A 15,274-nucleotide genomic window follows, 5' to 3' on the forward strand; every position below is an offset into this window, starting at 1 on the left:
ATTATTGCATAAAAGGTGGAAAGAGTAGATGAGCACTAATAAAAGAACTATGGATTTCTTAAAATCCTAACAGCCTGAGAGAGCACTTTGGTGCAAAACCTTCCAGACACATTTACGCATATTTTCAAAACTGGGATTAAATGTACATACTGTTTCATAACCCTCTTTAAGAATCATACATCACAAATGTGTTCCATGTTCCTTAAACTTTGAAGCAGCCATGATTTTGGATGGTGCCTTGCGTCCCACTATATGGCCACCCCACGATTCATTTCATGTGCTTCCCGTCATCAGACAACTATGTTTTTCCTTCCGATGTCTCACTGTTATCAAATCATGTTGCAATGAGCAACCTTGAGTATATATCTTTTTGTATGTGTTTCGTGAGGAAAATTCCCAAGAGAAGAGTTCCTTGGTTGCGGATGAACATTTTTAAAGATTTCAATAAACGTGCCACTGGCTCTTCTGACATCTCTGTTTTGCCTCTTTGTCAGTCAACAATGTCGGAATGCTTCCAAATTTTCTGCCGAGCTGCTTCCTTAATACATCAGAGGAAATCCAGGTAGGCCTGAGCTGTTCTGGGGGGCGGTTCCTCTCACCAGCTCACCCCCGGAGCCTGGGTGGGGGGAGTGGGAGCAGGTCTGGCCGAAACCCCATATTCCAGGTGGATGTCTGGAGGACTCCCCTTCATCTGAGTGTCTGACACACGGTCGAGGGAGCCACTTTCACGATCATCTCCAGGATAAGGGTGTCTTCCCCTCCTCTGCATGTCAAAACTTCCCTGCCCACTGTCCCATTCCTTTGGGACTCTGCTTTGCTAAGACTAGGGGTAATTCTGCTTACTAAATTCATAGCTGTGGGTATAAACGGGAGAAAGCCAGCTCTTTGGTTTTCTTTGTCTCCCCAGTAATAAAATTTGTTCACCTTTTAGTGTGAGGGTTGCCCATGATATGAACTCTGTGTTGTGAGTGTAGCAAGCGTGACTCAGGCCCATGGCTGCCGTTGCTGGTTAGGAGTGACTTTGTCATGCATGTAACAGTCCTTGAAGGCCCTAACTGTTGGCTTTTATTTGGCCTTAACCTTTGAAGTCATGGAGTTATACTGATTCTGAACGGGCTCTCATGCTTCCGCTCCCTTGTCCCACAGGCATTCCTAGGGTCCTGTTCAGGCATGCAGTCTGCTGCATGGGCACGTAACACCTGAGAGCCTGGACACTGCTGTGATCCTTGCCAAACCCCACTCCCCACCCTTGCTTGGCCATGTGTCCAACCCCCAAGGTCCCTGGATCTGGCTAGAGTCTGTGTCTTTCCATGAAGTGGGTTCCATTCTTGCTTCTCTTCCTCTGTTCATGTCTCTTCTTTCCCATCTGCCTGTCTTGGGTGACGCTAGTAGTTTCTTTATCTGACCTCTGTCGCCCAGAATCTCACCCTTGTATTATACAACCACCTGCCTTTCCATTCTCTGGCTATTGGCTTCTAGCCTCACGAATACTCACCTCTCCTCCCTAAGCTGGAAATGAAACATCTCCCTTTGAAAAATTGTTTGCATTCCTCCCTGAATTTTCAAGGAAACAATTAACTTCTGTTCAAGATCACATTCTTACAGAATCGTAACGGATGCCAGAAATTTCCTGGTTCTACTGCACACACTTGCTGAGTCCTTTAGGAGCTGAATCTGCAGGCTCTGAGGGGCAGCACGCAGACTGGCTTTGCCCACTTTATGGTTCTTTAGCCCTGACTACTTCTCAAGAGAATTTTCCAGTGGTCTGGCTGATTCATGGTTGTGATGATTTATTACAGAGCCTCATCCATTGTAACATCACCGCAGGAGTGAAGGTATGTGACCAGTATACGTGCTAAATGCATTAACATGAAGGCGCTATTGCAACTTGTAACTCAGGATAAATGCCATTCCCTGGATAAGCAGTCTTCTTTGAAGTTGAACCACACTTGATTGAGAGGCAATGGAGTGGTCTTTTAATCATCTTACTCTGTTCTCATCAAGAAAACACAGTGACAGATTCATTACCCCTAATATCTGACTTCTGTTTCTCCCTTCAGTTTGTCACATGTCAGAACATAATAGGTGTAATGATACTGAAACATACTCAGATTCTAAGGCAGATTTCAAAAAACACAGGTCACACCTTCCTCCAACTCAGCCTGTGTAAATAGAGCAGGGTTCGCTCTGGAAACATGGTGGAGGGCACAGCTTGGGTTTTCTGGACTTCTGATGTTCCATAAATATTTGTTGAACTGAAGTTCAAGTTCAAATATACTCTGATCCCAGCTCAGCTACTAGTTATTGGACAGTGCTGGGCATGCTATGTAACCCCCTGAACTTCAGATTCCTATCTGTTCAGAGTGTTGGACTAAGAGGTGTGTTGGGTGCCATTCAGGGCTCAGGTCCTTTATTGGACTTAACTGCATAAGTGCCAGCGTTTGCAGGTCTTACCGCAAAGCTGCCCTATGCCGGGCCTTTGTGGAGGCAGGGGAAAGGTGTCCCTCTGGACAGACAGTTTGGAAAAAAGGTGCTGCTTTAAAGTGGACACAGCCCAATGTGAACACAATGTACCCCTTTTCTCTGAGGGGCGAGAGCCCCCCAAATGGCTTGTGAGTGAACCATGGGCTGTCAGCCTGCGCTCACACTCCAGCTGGGCACCTTGCTCAGCACACAAAATTTCACAGCTGTGCGTGACAGCCCTTGTGATCCCTCCAGAAGGTCCATGGACTTGCAGCAGTGAATCAGGTATCACCCCTGATTTCACAGTGCTGTGACCCAGGTTGGGAAGCAATGGAAGGCTCAGTGTTATCTACAAGACATGGGCTGGTTCTTCAAAGGAAAATAGGTTGCCATCAACATAAGGAGTGGGGATGGGTGCTGTGCAGGCCAAAATAAAGTTGTTTTCAGGTGGTTAAGTTGGGCTGACAAAAACTGTTTTCACCACTGGTTTTATTTCTGTAAACATACTGGCATTTATAGTTTCCTGCCCAGTTTTTATTGGTACCCACATTCCTCTTATGCTGAGTAATCAATGGCTTTTTAAAATCCCCATTGATGTAATAGTTTCATGTATCACATGGTTGTCAGCAGCTTTACCACTAGAATCTTTCCTTTTACTTCACACATTGATCTTTCAGTCTTGATCCGTTTGATCACAGGGTTTCCCAACTGTGTTTGACAACCCTCTGCCTCCTTTAGCAGAGAAATGCTTTGCTTTGCTGAAAAAAAAAAAATCGATTTGTGTATTGGTAGGCACTAACTACCCCAGGGAACAAAGGAAACAAATTGCAGGCTGGCCCCTGAGTGTGCCGTGCCCCAGCTGGCCAGCTGCTTGGCAGCGCGGTTAGCAATCACTCACCCTTCCAAAGGAGCCATCTGGAAACCGTGGGCTTCTCTATCCAGGGCAGAGATTCAAGGATGAGTTTGAGGGCAAAGACAGCATGGGATAAGAGACTAAAAATTGGGAGCTTTGAGACAGGGACACCCGAAGTCTGATGTTGTCTCTAATTGGGATCATTTGCCCAAAAGGCTGGTGAATTCATGTGGGAGACTGAGGAAATGCTGGTGGTGCTCTCAAGTGCTCCAGCAATTCCCAGAATGAGGCTGGAAACCCAAGAAAGGGTGGTGACACGATCTTGTCCTCACCTGCCTCAAAATCCAGCGTTTCAGGGGATAGTCCGGGGGATTCTTGGGGCCAGTTCCACTCAGTTGTACTTTGGAGGACATTTCAGCCCATGGGTTTGCCTCTTCCTTAATTTGTAATATGGGTGCCTTGTCGTCGTGATGTAAAAGGCTCTTTTAATGAGCCAGTCAAGCTACAGACTGGCAGGGAAGATGTCCTCGGGGGCAGTAGGTTGGACAGGAAAGGGGCTTCCCAGTGCTGTTTTAATTCCGGTGGACAGTCTGTGGGGCTTTTCCACAGGCCGCCTGCAGGCTGTTTCTGTGCCACTGTCTGAGCTGAGGAGCTGTCCCTCTACCTCTTGCCTGGTATGTGGGGCACTCATGGACACCTGGTAGGTTTCCTGATGGTCCCTCGATTCTAGCTCTTGGCAAGGTTTGTGATGGTCAGCCTACTTTGACCTGTCTCCCAGAAGAAGTATCTAGGGAATTTCAGTGTAGCCAGAAGCCAATTCTTGTAATTTTTCACTGCCCTCAGTTTTAGGAAGACTTCAGCTTTTTGGGGAAGAAACCTGTGGCCTCTGAATAATCTGCCGTCTGTCTAGATAGCCTCCCATGGGTTCCTGCAGACTCTAGTGTTGCCAGGATTACCTCCAGGGAGGGTGAGCGATTTTCAAGGCCATCTGAGATCAAGCGCTCTCTCTCGCTCCCTCCAGCACCTGCTGCCCCAAGTCCCCTGCCCATGGCTACTTAGTCCTTATGTAGGGCTTAACTTTGACCTTCTCTTACAGATGACACAGCTCATCCTGAAGCACATGGAATCAAGGTGAGGTCATTTTCTGAAAAACTCAGAGCAGTGCAGTCTCTCTGGCCTGGCCATCGGCTAACGTGGGCGCTCAGGGTGGGAGGGTGGACGTGGGGGGGAACAGGGTTCATCAACTGCTACTTTAACAGATGTTAAAACTGTGATGAAAGGACACGGAGGTGATGAGAGAGAGTTTAACATCCTGGGCCAGGCCAGCCTGGCAAACAGATAAACATATTTGAAGGTCAAACACAGCACTGGATGAGGGGCAGGAAGAGAGCAGCAGTTTGAGCGCATGTTGTATTCAAACAATTAACTTACATTGAGCATAAAAGCAACTGCAGACCAAGACCATCTCTTATTAGGGGTTTCAGCGCTGGTCAGAATGAATACTCCAACTTAGTGCTAAATCGCCACTCCATCCATGTCCCCATTTATTCCATGTTTTTATTACCTATTACAATGCCCATTAGGGGGCTGATTCTTCTCAGGTGGTTTCATTAATAGAAAATGGTCGATAGTTTTGTCTTACCTAGAGCAAGAAGGGGCTTAACCTTGCCGTCTACTTTGCAGTTTCCTGGCTTTTCTGGTCCAAACCCATCTAAGTGGGAAGGATTAAAAATATTACATATGGACCCCAGGGACTTGGGGGATGCATGGTGAGCAGATGACAGACTGTCAGTTGCACCCAAGACAGGATTACACATGACATCTGCCCTGTTTCGTGTCATCTTTATGAGTCAGGAGGGCCCTTGGGCTCACATCACATTTGAGAGAAGGATCCCCTCCTCCTTGGCTCTTGTCTGAGCTGAATTGGTCTCTGCATTTTATGGGAGATAGTTTTTAGGGGAGCCCCAGCTTCCAGTCACAAGCCCTTGATGTCAACTATCTGCTGAGTGACATCACTGTGCCATGTCATAATCCACGACATGGGGGACCTTCTGCTCAGAACACACAGTGAGTGTGGAAGCCTGGAGAGGATGGGGTTCTGTAGGGCTTACGGGCCCTGTTGCTGTCTTCCTTCTCAAGGTGTGTGTGATGGGGCACTAAAGCAATGAACCTTTGCTTTTTGCCTTTTAGGCGGAAAGGGCTCATCTTGAACATTTCCTCGGGAGTGGCCCTCTTTCCCTGGCCTCAATACTCCTTGTATTCAGCTTCCAAGGCGAGTAACAGCATGTAGTCCAAGCCTCCCCTCTCTTTCTTTGTTCTTCCCGGTTGGCATCGTCCTTCGCATCCCCTGGTAAAGGGATGGACAGATTCGCCTGCAGATGCCCTTCTGTGACAGGGCTGGGCTAGTCGGCAGGGGTCTGGGGGAGGTTAGAAAGAGGCGCTGACTGCCTCTGGGCAGCTGCATGATCCCCATGGGACCCCAGCCCCACTCAGCCTCTGGCCTGGGAGCCCTGCTTTCTTCCTGCCTGCAACTGACACTAGCTTCCTTCCATCCTGGAAGCCTAGCCAGGTGTCCCCACACCCCAATCCTAAAGACCCATCCTTGGAGGACAGAGTGCTGTGGCCAAGGCAGAGCTTTCCCTGGATAAGGTCGTCTAAATGCGAGGGTGCTAGTGTGCATTTATCCCAAGATGTGTGTTTCTGCTCCTTGAGGGAGCTTCTCCCAGACCAGGAAGTACAGCCGAGTCCCAGATGACTGCATTGGAAGGTGAACAGGGAGGTTCTCTGGGCTGCTCCTTCAAAGCTGAGCAAGTGGGCTCTGATGGGGACGGCAAGCTCTGGGTCCTTACGTGTTTCTCCCTCTTCTCCAGGCATTTGTGCGCACATTTTCCAAGGCACTGCAAGCGGAATATAAAGCGAAAGGCATCATTATCCAGGTGAGTTCAGCACCTCTGGGTGCTTGGGGGCTGGATCTGTGCACCCTGCAGGACTGGCTGAGCATGTGGGGTCATGAGAGAGGCTCTGGATGACACCATGAGAGTTCCTGGGACCATCATGGTGGCCACGGGGTGGCCCTGGCTCCCCCTGCTGCTGTTCTCATGCACGCCCTGGTGCAGAGGAGGGCAGGGGGCAGGCGAGTGAGTGCTTGGGGTCTTGGGTAAACATCCTCTGCTCCCTGACTGGACACGGGAGACAGGCTGTGAGGTGAGGACTTGTGGAGGAGACACGAAAGAAAACTGGGCCCTTCGTTCCACGTTGGAAAGGGGAGGGGGATCTTCCCTCGGGGGTGGTTCATCTGTGACAGATGTCATCAGATGGGGAGATGCACTCTGCTTCCCCTTTACCTGCAATGGCAGATCTGTCATGGAGGTGACCTTGACCGAATTCTGAACAGAACCGGGTTGTCACCGTCTGCAGGCTGAGCAATGATGTCTTGAGGAGCTAATGCTACACATGTGCCTGATTCAGCAGCACAGAGTTAAGCTGTTTCAGGAACCTGGAATAAACACTTTACAGAGGTTTTTGTTATTGTTTGGGAAGAAGCTTAATGACATACTATTAGAAATGAAAAAGTTACATGTAACTCACAGTTGCATGTTTAAAATGATTGCTGTATGTATATCGATTTTCAACTAAAATACTCGGGTGAGAATATCTCAGGTGGCTGTTCCTATAAATTAACCGGTGATAGGATACAGCTCACTCCGTAGGCAGGTATGAGTTAATGGTGGGAACTTTGTAAATGACATCATCTTCCCAGCCATAGCGAGTGACTGTAACAGCGAGGTCACTGGGTCACAGTCCTGCTCTTTTGCTCTGCTGAGCTAAAGCCTCACCTCTCAGAGATTTTCCCTCCTACCCATTCACTGACTCCCTGCTGACAATGGACCCTTTTGCAACGGTGCCTCTCCATATAGGTGAAGTTTGTTGCAGTAAAAATAAACCCCAAAGTCTCATTGGCTTGAAGCCACAAATATTTATTTCTTGTTCATGCCACCCACTCACTGTGAGCTGGCAGAGGGGAGTAGCTCATCGTGGTGACATGGGACCCAGGCTGGTGGAGGAAGCTGCTATCTTAGATTTTTGTCACTGACCCGCCAGAGCAAAAGAGGCAGGTGTTCTGGGTGATCTTGCTCTGGTAATTAAGGGATCTGGATGGGAAAAAACACACACCACTTCTGCATGTACTCATTGGCCAGATCTGGTCACACCCAACCACGAGAATCAAGGGAATGCAACTCTGTCATATGTCTGGAAGAAAGAAGAAAGAGAAATGTTCTTGTGGACAGCACTACTGGTTGTACTGTAGCTATACCCTAGTGATGTGACAGCCTGGGTATCACCTGCTCTTGGTAACTGTGGGCCAGGAGTGCTGGAGCTTCCCAGGTGGGGCGTTCCATGGGACAGCAGGGCACGGGGAGGTGGCCCAGGGGAGGCAGCCCACCCCGAGGAAGGGCACAAGGTGAAAGGTCTCTGTGACCATTTGAGAAATGACTGGTTTCTCCAAACACACATGTGATTGGTACTCAGTACATCTCTGCTCAGTGGATGAGCAAGTATTACTACGGATGTGGTTTAGTGTTCAAATCCCAACTCTGCTATTTATCATCGGACAACCTGCTTAAACTCTGAAAGCCTCCGTTTCCCCATCTGTAAAAGGGGGTTTATTACACCTGCTTACTTCCCTGCATTATTGGCAAGATCCAATAAACTAATAGGTATGCAAGTTTAACTAATATTTCTTGAGCCCCTGTTTTGTGCAAAAGGTGTTTTGCCAACCAAAACTCACTGTAGGAATGAAAGTACTTGTTAGCATTTCCCTATCTGGAAACTGGGTTGGAGAATGTATGCTCCTCATATTTCTCTAAGGTAGTTATTTTTGAGATCTTTGGAAGAAAAGTGTTGTGTAAGTAATGACAGCTTAAATTTCCATGAGGAACGATTTGATTGGACCGGTGGACTCATGCTTGGATTCAATTATGAAACAATGCAATTTCAAGTGGGATGTGAAGATAAATGAAACCACAGAAACAACCATGGATCTTGTTTCCTTTCTAAAAATGCCAACGTCTCTGTGTCTGGGAATAAAGGAAGAAGCCCCGTTGTGAAACCTCCCGCCAGGCCACACGGTGGTGTGACCTCAGGTGGAAACACATGTCGGATGTGCGGGGCACAGTGTGGGGTGATTTATTTTTCTACCACAACAGGAAAGATCAAGGAGGTTGGGCCACTCCTGGCTCCTAACTGAAGTGTGAAAGTGGGAATCCAAAGGGCTTTAAATTGCTCCAACTCTGGCCATATGTGTTAGAAATAAACCTCTGGGGTAGGATTGCCAGATAAAATACAGGACATCCAGTTAAATTTGTATTTCAGGTACATGACAAACAATTTTTTTTTTGGTGTAAGTATATCCCATGCAATACTTGGGACATAATTATGTCGAAATTTTTGTAGTTGTTTGTCTGGACTTCAAATCTAACTAAGTGTCCTGCATTCTTATTTTCGAAGTCTGGCAGTCTTGTTTTAGTGAGCAGTTCATGTTTTCCGTGCATCTGAATCTGCGTGGTGAGGCCAAGGCCTGATCTTGAATTAGTGGCGAAGTTAAACCAGAACTTTTCAGTTGTCCACTTTTATTTAGGGTCCTGAAATCTTTTTACAGCCAGAATACAGTTGGAAAACAGAGGGGTGGTAAAAGGGGTGTTAATTTCTCAGGCTTGGGTGAACTGCCTCTGTGTCACAGCCTTGATTTCCCACCGTAGGTGCTGACCCCCTATGCTGTTTCTACCCCGATGACGAAGCACCTAAAGACCAACGTGGTAACCAAGACCGCCGATGAGTTTGTTAAAGAATCACTGACTTATGTCACCACTGGAGATGAGATCTGTGGCTGCCTCGCCCACGAATTCCTGGTAACTGATAGCATCTCCTTTCTGTAAGGGAGTGAGGGCAGCATGCAGGAGGCCCTGGTAGGGCTGAGCTAGCCCTTTCTTGCTGTTGGAACACTTGGCAAAGATCACAACGCCAGAGGTTATACTGGGTGGTGATACAGCCAGGGAAAAGGTGCATGGCCGGGTGCTCAGCCCACAGAGAACCCCAGGGTTGGCCAATCTCACCCTGGGCTGCCTCGCCTCTCCCCGCAGATGGTGACAGGGCTCCCTGAGCTCTTGGGAAGGGCAGACCAGGACCCAGGGAGCTTCCATGGGGGGACCACTATCTTCTCTGGCCCTCTTGCTGGTCAATGCCTCACTGCCTGGCTGTCAAGGAGGAACAAAACACCTTGATCGGCAGCCCTCGCTCGTCTCTTGGTTTAACTATTCCCCCACAGCCGGTTGTGGGCCGCCGCTGGGCTGCCCCTGCTCACGGTTCGTGAGCAGAGAGCACGGTGGGCGGCTGCGAGCGAGCACCAGCCGGGCCCCACACGCCCCGGCCGCCTCTAACACGGCTCAAGGCTCACGGCGGGAGGACATTTCACCATTCCTGCGCTGCTTTGAGAGACAAACATGAACCAAAGGTAGACTGGAGTATCACACTCTGATGCTTAAAACAATGTCCTGCAGCTCTGTTTCTAGAATTTTAGGCGGATCTCTACTTTCACTGCACATGTAGAAAGATGTCTACTTGCCCTGCATATGCCCCCTTCTTCCTCTGACCCGTATGCTTTTCTACCACAGGAAATGGGTTGCTGTGCCTCATGCTTTTTCTCTCTCTCCCCCTCAGATGCTAGAATAATTCATGGGTCAGCGCACTAACCTCCCCAAATACTCAGTCATCTCCTGGGACTTAATGGAGACTCTGGCAAGAGACACCGATTTGCGTTAGATGATTATTCCTACTTTTACTTAGAACCTCAACAATGTGCAGAATTTAACAGTTTGACCCACACTACAAGGTGGACAGGCAGGAAGAATATAAGACCTTTATTTTACTCATTGCTGATCTGGTCTTTCTCCAGATCAACATTTGCTGCATGTCAGGAAAACAAACGAATGAAATGTCCAATGAGTTTAAAGTTCACTTGATCTGAAAATATAAAGTGGCCATTTAGGAAATGTGCCCTCTGTCTATATTAATTAGAGAAAAACTTTCAGTATTTCTGGGTGCCTCCCCTTCTCCTGTCTTTCTCCCTGAGATGATACTGCAGACAAGAGTCCCTGCTGGCCCTTAAGTATGGGTGGCCCTTCTGCCTGGTGGCTGTGCACCTTGCTGATTGATGGCTGTGGGGAGTGACCCTTCTTGTCCTTTTTGCTTGGCCAGGGGACCCCCGGCTGCTCCCCAGCTATCTCTGCTCCCTCCCCATATAGCCACAGGCTTGCAGTCCACCTACAGCTTTGGTTCATAGAGGGCCCCCGGCTCTCAATTCTGCATCAGCATCAATGTGGATCTGAGGGGCGCTGGGAAAAACCAAACCTTGGCACCTGTGTCGCCACACTGAGATGGTGTTCTACAGTTCACACTACAGAGGAGTAAGGGCAATAACTTCTCCTTCACCCCCAGTGCCCCTCTTGCTTCTTTATCAGACGTCCCTAGCCTCTCTCCAGTCCCCAGCCTAAGTCCAGGGGACACATTTCAGAGGACACACATTCTCCAGGATGCTGATGTATTCAATGGAATCCATCAGCATTTAGAAAATGTTTTCTTGAGATAAGAGCCTGGCTTGCAAAGCTATTGCCTTGCTATATGATCCAATTCTAGATGTCTACTTTTTGACTTTTCACTTTTGATTTCTTACGTAACAAATCTAATCTCTTCCGGCAAACAGATGCCAAGAAAAGAGTAGGACAAAGAGTCTTGGTGCCTGGTGGAGCAAAAGAGAAAGAAAAACACACAAGTTATTAAAGCTTTTAAAGGGAAGTTGTAATGTGCCAGGATTTAGAAAGACTATTAAATCTAAAGTTATGGGTGATCAAGTAGAATCACCTGGTAAGCAAGCAATCCTCCCATTACACGCTGAGGGAAGGAGAGCATGCGCTCCGTCCCCAGGGAGTCCTGGGCAGGCACTGGGGCAGAACAGAGACCCAAGTGGAGTCCCTGCGGCATCTGGGGCTACCTTGCTTAACCCTCCTGAACATCTTGTCAGATGGGTCATTTGGCTCCTGCTTTACAGTTGAGAAAACCAGACTTGCAACCGGGTGTCCGAGGCCGCCTGGGGTTGATGGTGCGGCTGGGGTGTACGTCCACTGTCGTCCCACTCAGAGCCTCTCCTGGCTCCTTCTACATGGCCCTTCCTGTTGGGAGGAGGTAGACAAAGTTGGGGATGGGAGAGGGTACTTTTTAGAACTTTTTCTAGGGGTCTGCAGCTCTAATTTATTTTCTTTATGGCTGATTTCACGAAGCCAAAATATTTATTTCAAGGCAAAACTGATGAAAGGGCTTGATTTTGCTGAGAGATAGAAAAACTCTGGGGGAGAAAATGAAGCTCTTGAGGAAGAAGTTGCATTGGTCCGTTGACCTGGCTAACAGAAGAAGAGTTCTGCTTTGGTTCCCAGAAGACATCTCTGGTCCGCCGCTTTGAGATATCTCAGCCAGTGCAGGGATGCAAGGGTCTGAGCTGCCTGAAGAATGAACACTCCGTAAAAAGCTTGCATTTCCCTCTGGTTGCAGTTCTGTTGTCCTGGGGGGGTAGGTGCATTGAGGAATGATGGATGAACAGGATCATACTGTGGTAAAATGAGCACTTCTGGGGGCCTGGACCTATCTTGCAAGGTGCAGGTGTGATTTGAGGGCAAGAAGCCATGTGGGCCTGTGTCTACTGCCCAAAAGGTGGTCCGGCTGTGACTGAGGCTTGCCCTCTTTTTCAAAGCAAATGCTTTGTGTGAATAATTTACACTCTGTGGTGACTTTTGTCCACTAACTCATTCATGCGTTCACATATTCTATCTGTGCCTACTATGCCTCAGATGTGCTGAACGTGAACGCATTTCTGATCTTCTCCTGGAATCTCGTTTTAATGGAACCTTGGTGGAAGCACACAGAGACACGGGGAGATGGAGGACCAGGAAGGGAAAGAAGGAAGGGCAGGGCTGCTACCACGGACAGAGTGCTCTTAACTCAGGATTTCCTCAGGGCTGAGCCATGTGTGGATTGGGGTTCTGAGAAAACCATGTTTGCGGAGGAAGTGTCACAAACCCTTTAAACTTTAGCAACTACTTAAAAGATTTTGGGACGTAACTTCATTAGTCAGAAAAATCTTTTTAAAGGAGATGAACACAAACTGAGATGTTGTAGCTGTAACTGGCTTGGCAGTCTTCTCTTTCAGACACCCCCATTTCTGTCTCGTCCAGGCGAGTGTCCTGAACCTGATCCCATCATGGGCCATCTACAGCAGCACATTCCAGAAGATAGTCCTGACTCACTTTGCGGACTACCTCAGGCAGAATACCAATGCCAAACAGATGGCAGATGTGCCGGCTGCAGAAGACCAGGGGACAGACCAGCACCTGTCACCCGCCTGAAGCGGGTGGGGCTCTGTCACAGGCACAGTGCCTCAGATACAACATTTTTCCCATTTTCCTAGAGTCTGGAAATCTCTGAGAAAGTTGTGGTATAAAAACATGTGTTGTTTAGGGTTTTGTGTGTGAGAGGGTAACTGTGTCTATAGGTAAAATGAAGAATTTCTATATGGGGTTGTAATATAAGTGTGCTGAGAAGACAGCCTCTGATCCTCAAATATCTAGAATAATTATACGTAGTAAGCTACTTCTATCGCTATGTTAAAGAGTATCTGAAGTTACTAAACTTTATCAAGACTGCTGGAGTCTTAGAGCACTTGCAAGTTCTCAAACTGGGTTCCTCAGAGACCCAGGACACTGTCCAAGGGAAGCCTGGAGCAGCAGCCACCTCAGGCTGCTCCATTTAATCCAGCACCAGCCTCAGCTTCAACTAATACACCACCAACTTTATCTATTTTGTTTATAATTGGGGTTCTATGTTTATAAAAATAAAAAGCAGAAGAAGATATGTTGACAACAATAATTTAAAAACCATTGCTGCAGAGTGGGAGTTGATAACTGTAGGAATGAGGTCTTTGCAGGTCACTAGCTCTTGGGGTTGAGGTGGGGGCTTTAGCTGTCCACACACAGTCAGCGGAGTCTTGGGGAACTAGCAACCTTCACCTCTTGAGGGCTTTTGAGGCGGAGCCTGAGAGCTGGTGACCCCCGTTTTGGCTGGCATTTGTCAAGAGTGCTTCTCCAAGATGTCACCGTGCTCTAGGCACTGCCAGTGTTGGTGGCACTCATCTTTTCTGAAACCATCATTGACATTTATAATGTGAGAAAAGAATTGGTGTGGCTGCACCAGTCACAGAAGGGGTCTGGGAGGTCTGGATGTGTTTATGGGACATTTTGGTGTGTTTTGGGGAGGCACAGGTTAGGATATTTCAAAGCTTGGTAAGCTCGGAACATGTGGACTGTAATATCGTAGCTCTGAGGATAGGACTGGGAAAAGTTATTCATTCTAAGGTACAGATACTTACATTTTCTCAGTTATGGGTAACAATAATAACTGTAATATAGAACATTTTAATGGTACCCAGATGCACTGGTCATTTACCTGCTGTCCTTCAGTCCTGAGCCCTATCCTTTATCCTCTGATCTATGATCCTGGGCTGGGAAACTTCAGACCCAGCTCCTGAAACACTCAGTCAGCTGGCTTTGTGATAAAGTCAGCCAGTGGAGGTGCATTTGGGAGCAAGAGTGAACTAGATGTGTAAGAAGCACGGCTCAGAGGAGCTGTGACCTTTGGCTGAGAGATGTCACCACCCCAAAGAGTGGGAGAGGGGAATTGGGATAATTGTGATTTGTAATAAGCCATATACACTTCATCTTCATCCAGATTCCCTGGAATTTCCTGGGTGATAAAAGTGATAAATGTGTCATTTATTATTCATAACAAGACCCTTTCAATCACACTTGAATTTAGATTAATGGGGTGGCTTTTGGAAATCTCCTAAAGATGGGATTTCCAGGGGATCCAGCTATGTGCTTAGAGGGCTGGAACTCAGCCTTGAGGGAGGGGAGAGGGGATGGAGCCTGGGTTCAGTCACTAGTGGCCAAGGTCCAAGCAGCCATGCCTACGTGATGAAGCCCCCACAAGCTATGAACTCTGAGCTCTGGTGTTCAGGGAGCTTCCAGGCTCTGACGTGAGGATGTGCCAGGAGAGTGGTGGGCCTGGAGAGGGCCCGGAAACTCCATCGCCCCTTCCCACACACTGTGTCCTCTGCATCTCTCCCATCTGGCTGGTGCTGAGTTGTATCTCTTTATAATAAACTTGTAATCTAATGAATAAACTGGTTTCCTGAGTTCTTTGAGCCATCTAGCAAAGGATGGAACCTAAGGAAAGGTTGTGAGAACCTCTGATTTTCAGCCATTTGATCAGAAGCCCAGGTGACAACTGGACTTGCAGTTGGCATCTGCAGTGGGGGCAGTTTATGGGACTGAGCCCTTAACCTGTGGGATCTGATGCTATATTTAGATACACAATGTTAGCATTGAGTGAAGTTGGAGGACACCCAGCTGGTGTCTTAGAATTGCTTGGTGTGGGAAAACCTCCCCACACATTTGGGGACCAGAATTGTGGGAAGTAGAAACGTGAGAGGAGAAATGGGAAGGTTTTTCCTTTACAGAGTGAATACCCAAACTCCTTTCTCCTGCTGGCCTCTGGGTCTCTTGCTGGTGCCTCCCGTTGGTCACATACACCTGGAAGCTTGCTGATTTAATTCATAAAGTTAATCTCCTAAGACACCAGTTTGGAGGTTGGGGTGAAGGGAGAAGGGTAGAGAGTGGATTTGGAAGGAAGCAACATAAGACCGACATATTAAGTGACTACTAATAGTTGGTAGCTCCTGAATTGGGACTCTAGGCCTCTGACTATATTCTACTCTATATTTCAAAAGGGATTAAAAATTTAAGCAGAAAGAATAAGTATCTCATTGTGAAATTCAAGATTTCAGCAAAGTGGGGT

The 15,274-nt window shown here is 47.8% G+C and overlaps 1 protein-coding gene across 1 annotated transcript in view; it reads left to right on the forward strand.

Moving 5' to 3' along the window:
• The window catches only part of HSD17B3 (hydroxysteroid 17-beta dehydrogenase 3), a 54,509-nt gene extending 40,368 nt beyond the window's left edge, over positions 1-14,141 (forward strand). The window contains exons 5-12 of the mRNA XM_036904392.2: positions 495-562; positions 1,800-1,835; positions 4,413-4,447; positions 5,507-5,588; positions 6,187-6,252; positions 9,076-9,225; positions 12,598-13,536; positions 13,593-14,141. Of these exons, the coding sequence (XP_036760287.2) occupies positions 495-562; positions 1,800-1,835; positions 4,413-4,447; positions 5,507-5,588; positions 6,187-6,252; positions 9,076-9,225; positions 12,598-12,768 (608 nt within the window). The 3' untranslated portion in view covers positions 12,769-13,536; positions 13,593-14,141. The remainder of the gene's footprint in view (positions 1-494; positions 563-1,799; positions 1,836-4,412; positions 4,448-5,506; positions 5,589-6,186; positions 6,253-9,075; positions 9,226-12,597; positions 13,537-13,592) is intronic.
• Positions 14,142-15,274: the final 1,133 nt, after the last annotated feature.

Source organism: Manis pentadactyla, chromosome 3, assembly GCF_030020395.1.
Source record: "Manis pentadactyla isolate mManPen7 chromosome 3, mManPen7.hap1, whole genome shotgun sequence".
Lineage (NCBI taxonomy): Eukaryota > Metazoa > Chordata > Mammalia > Pholidota > Manidae > Manis > Manis pentadactyla.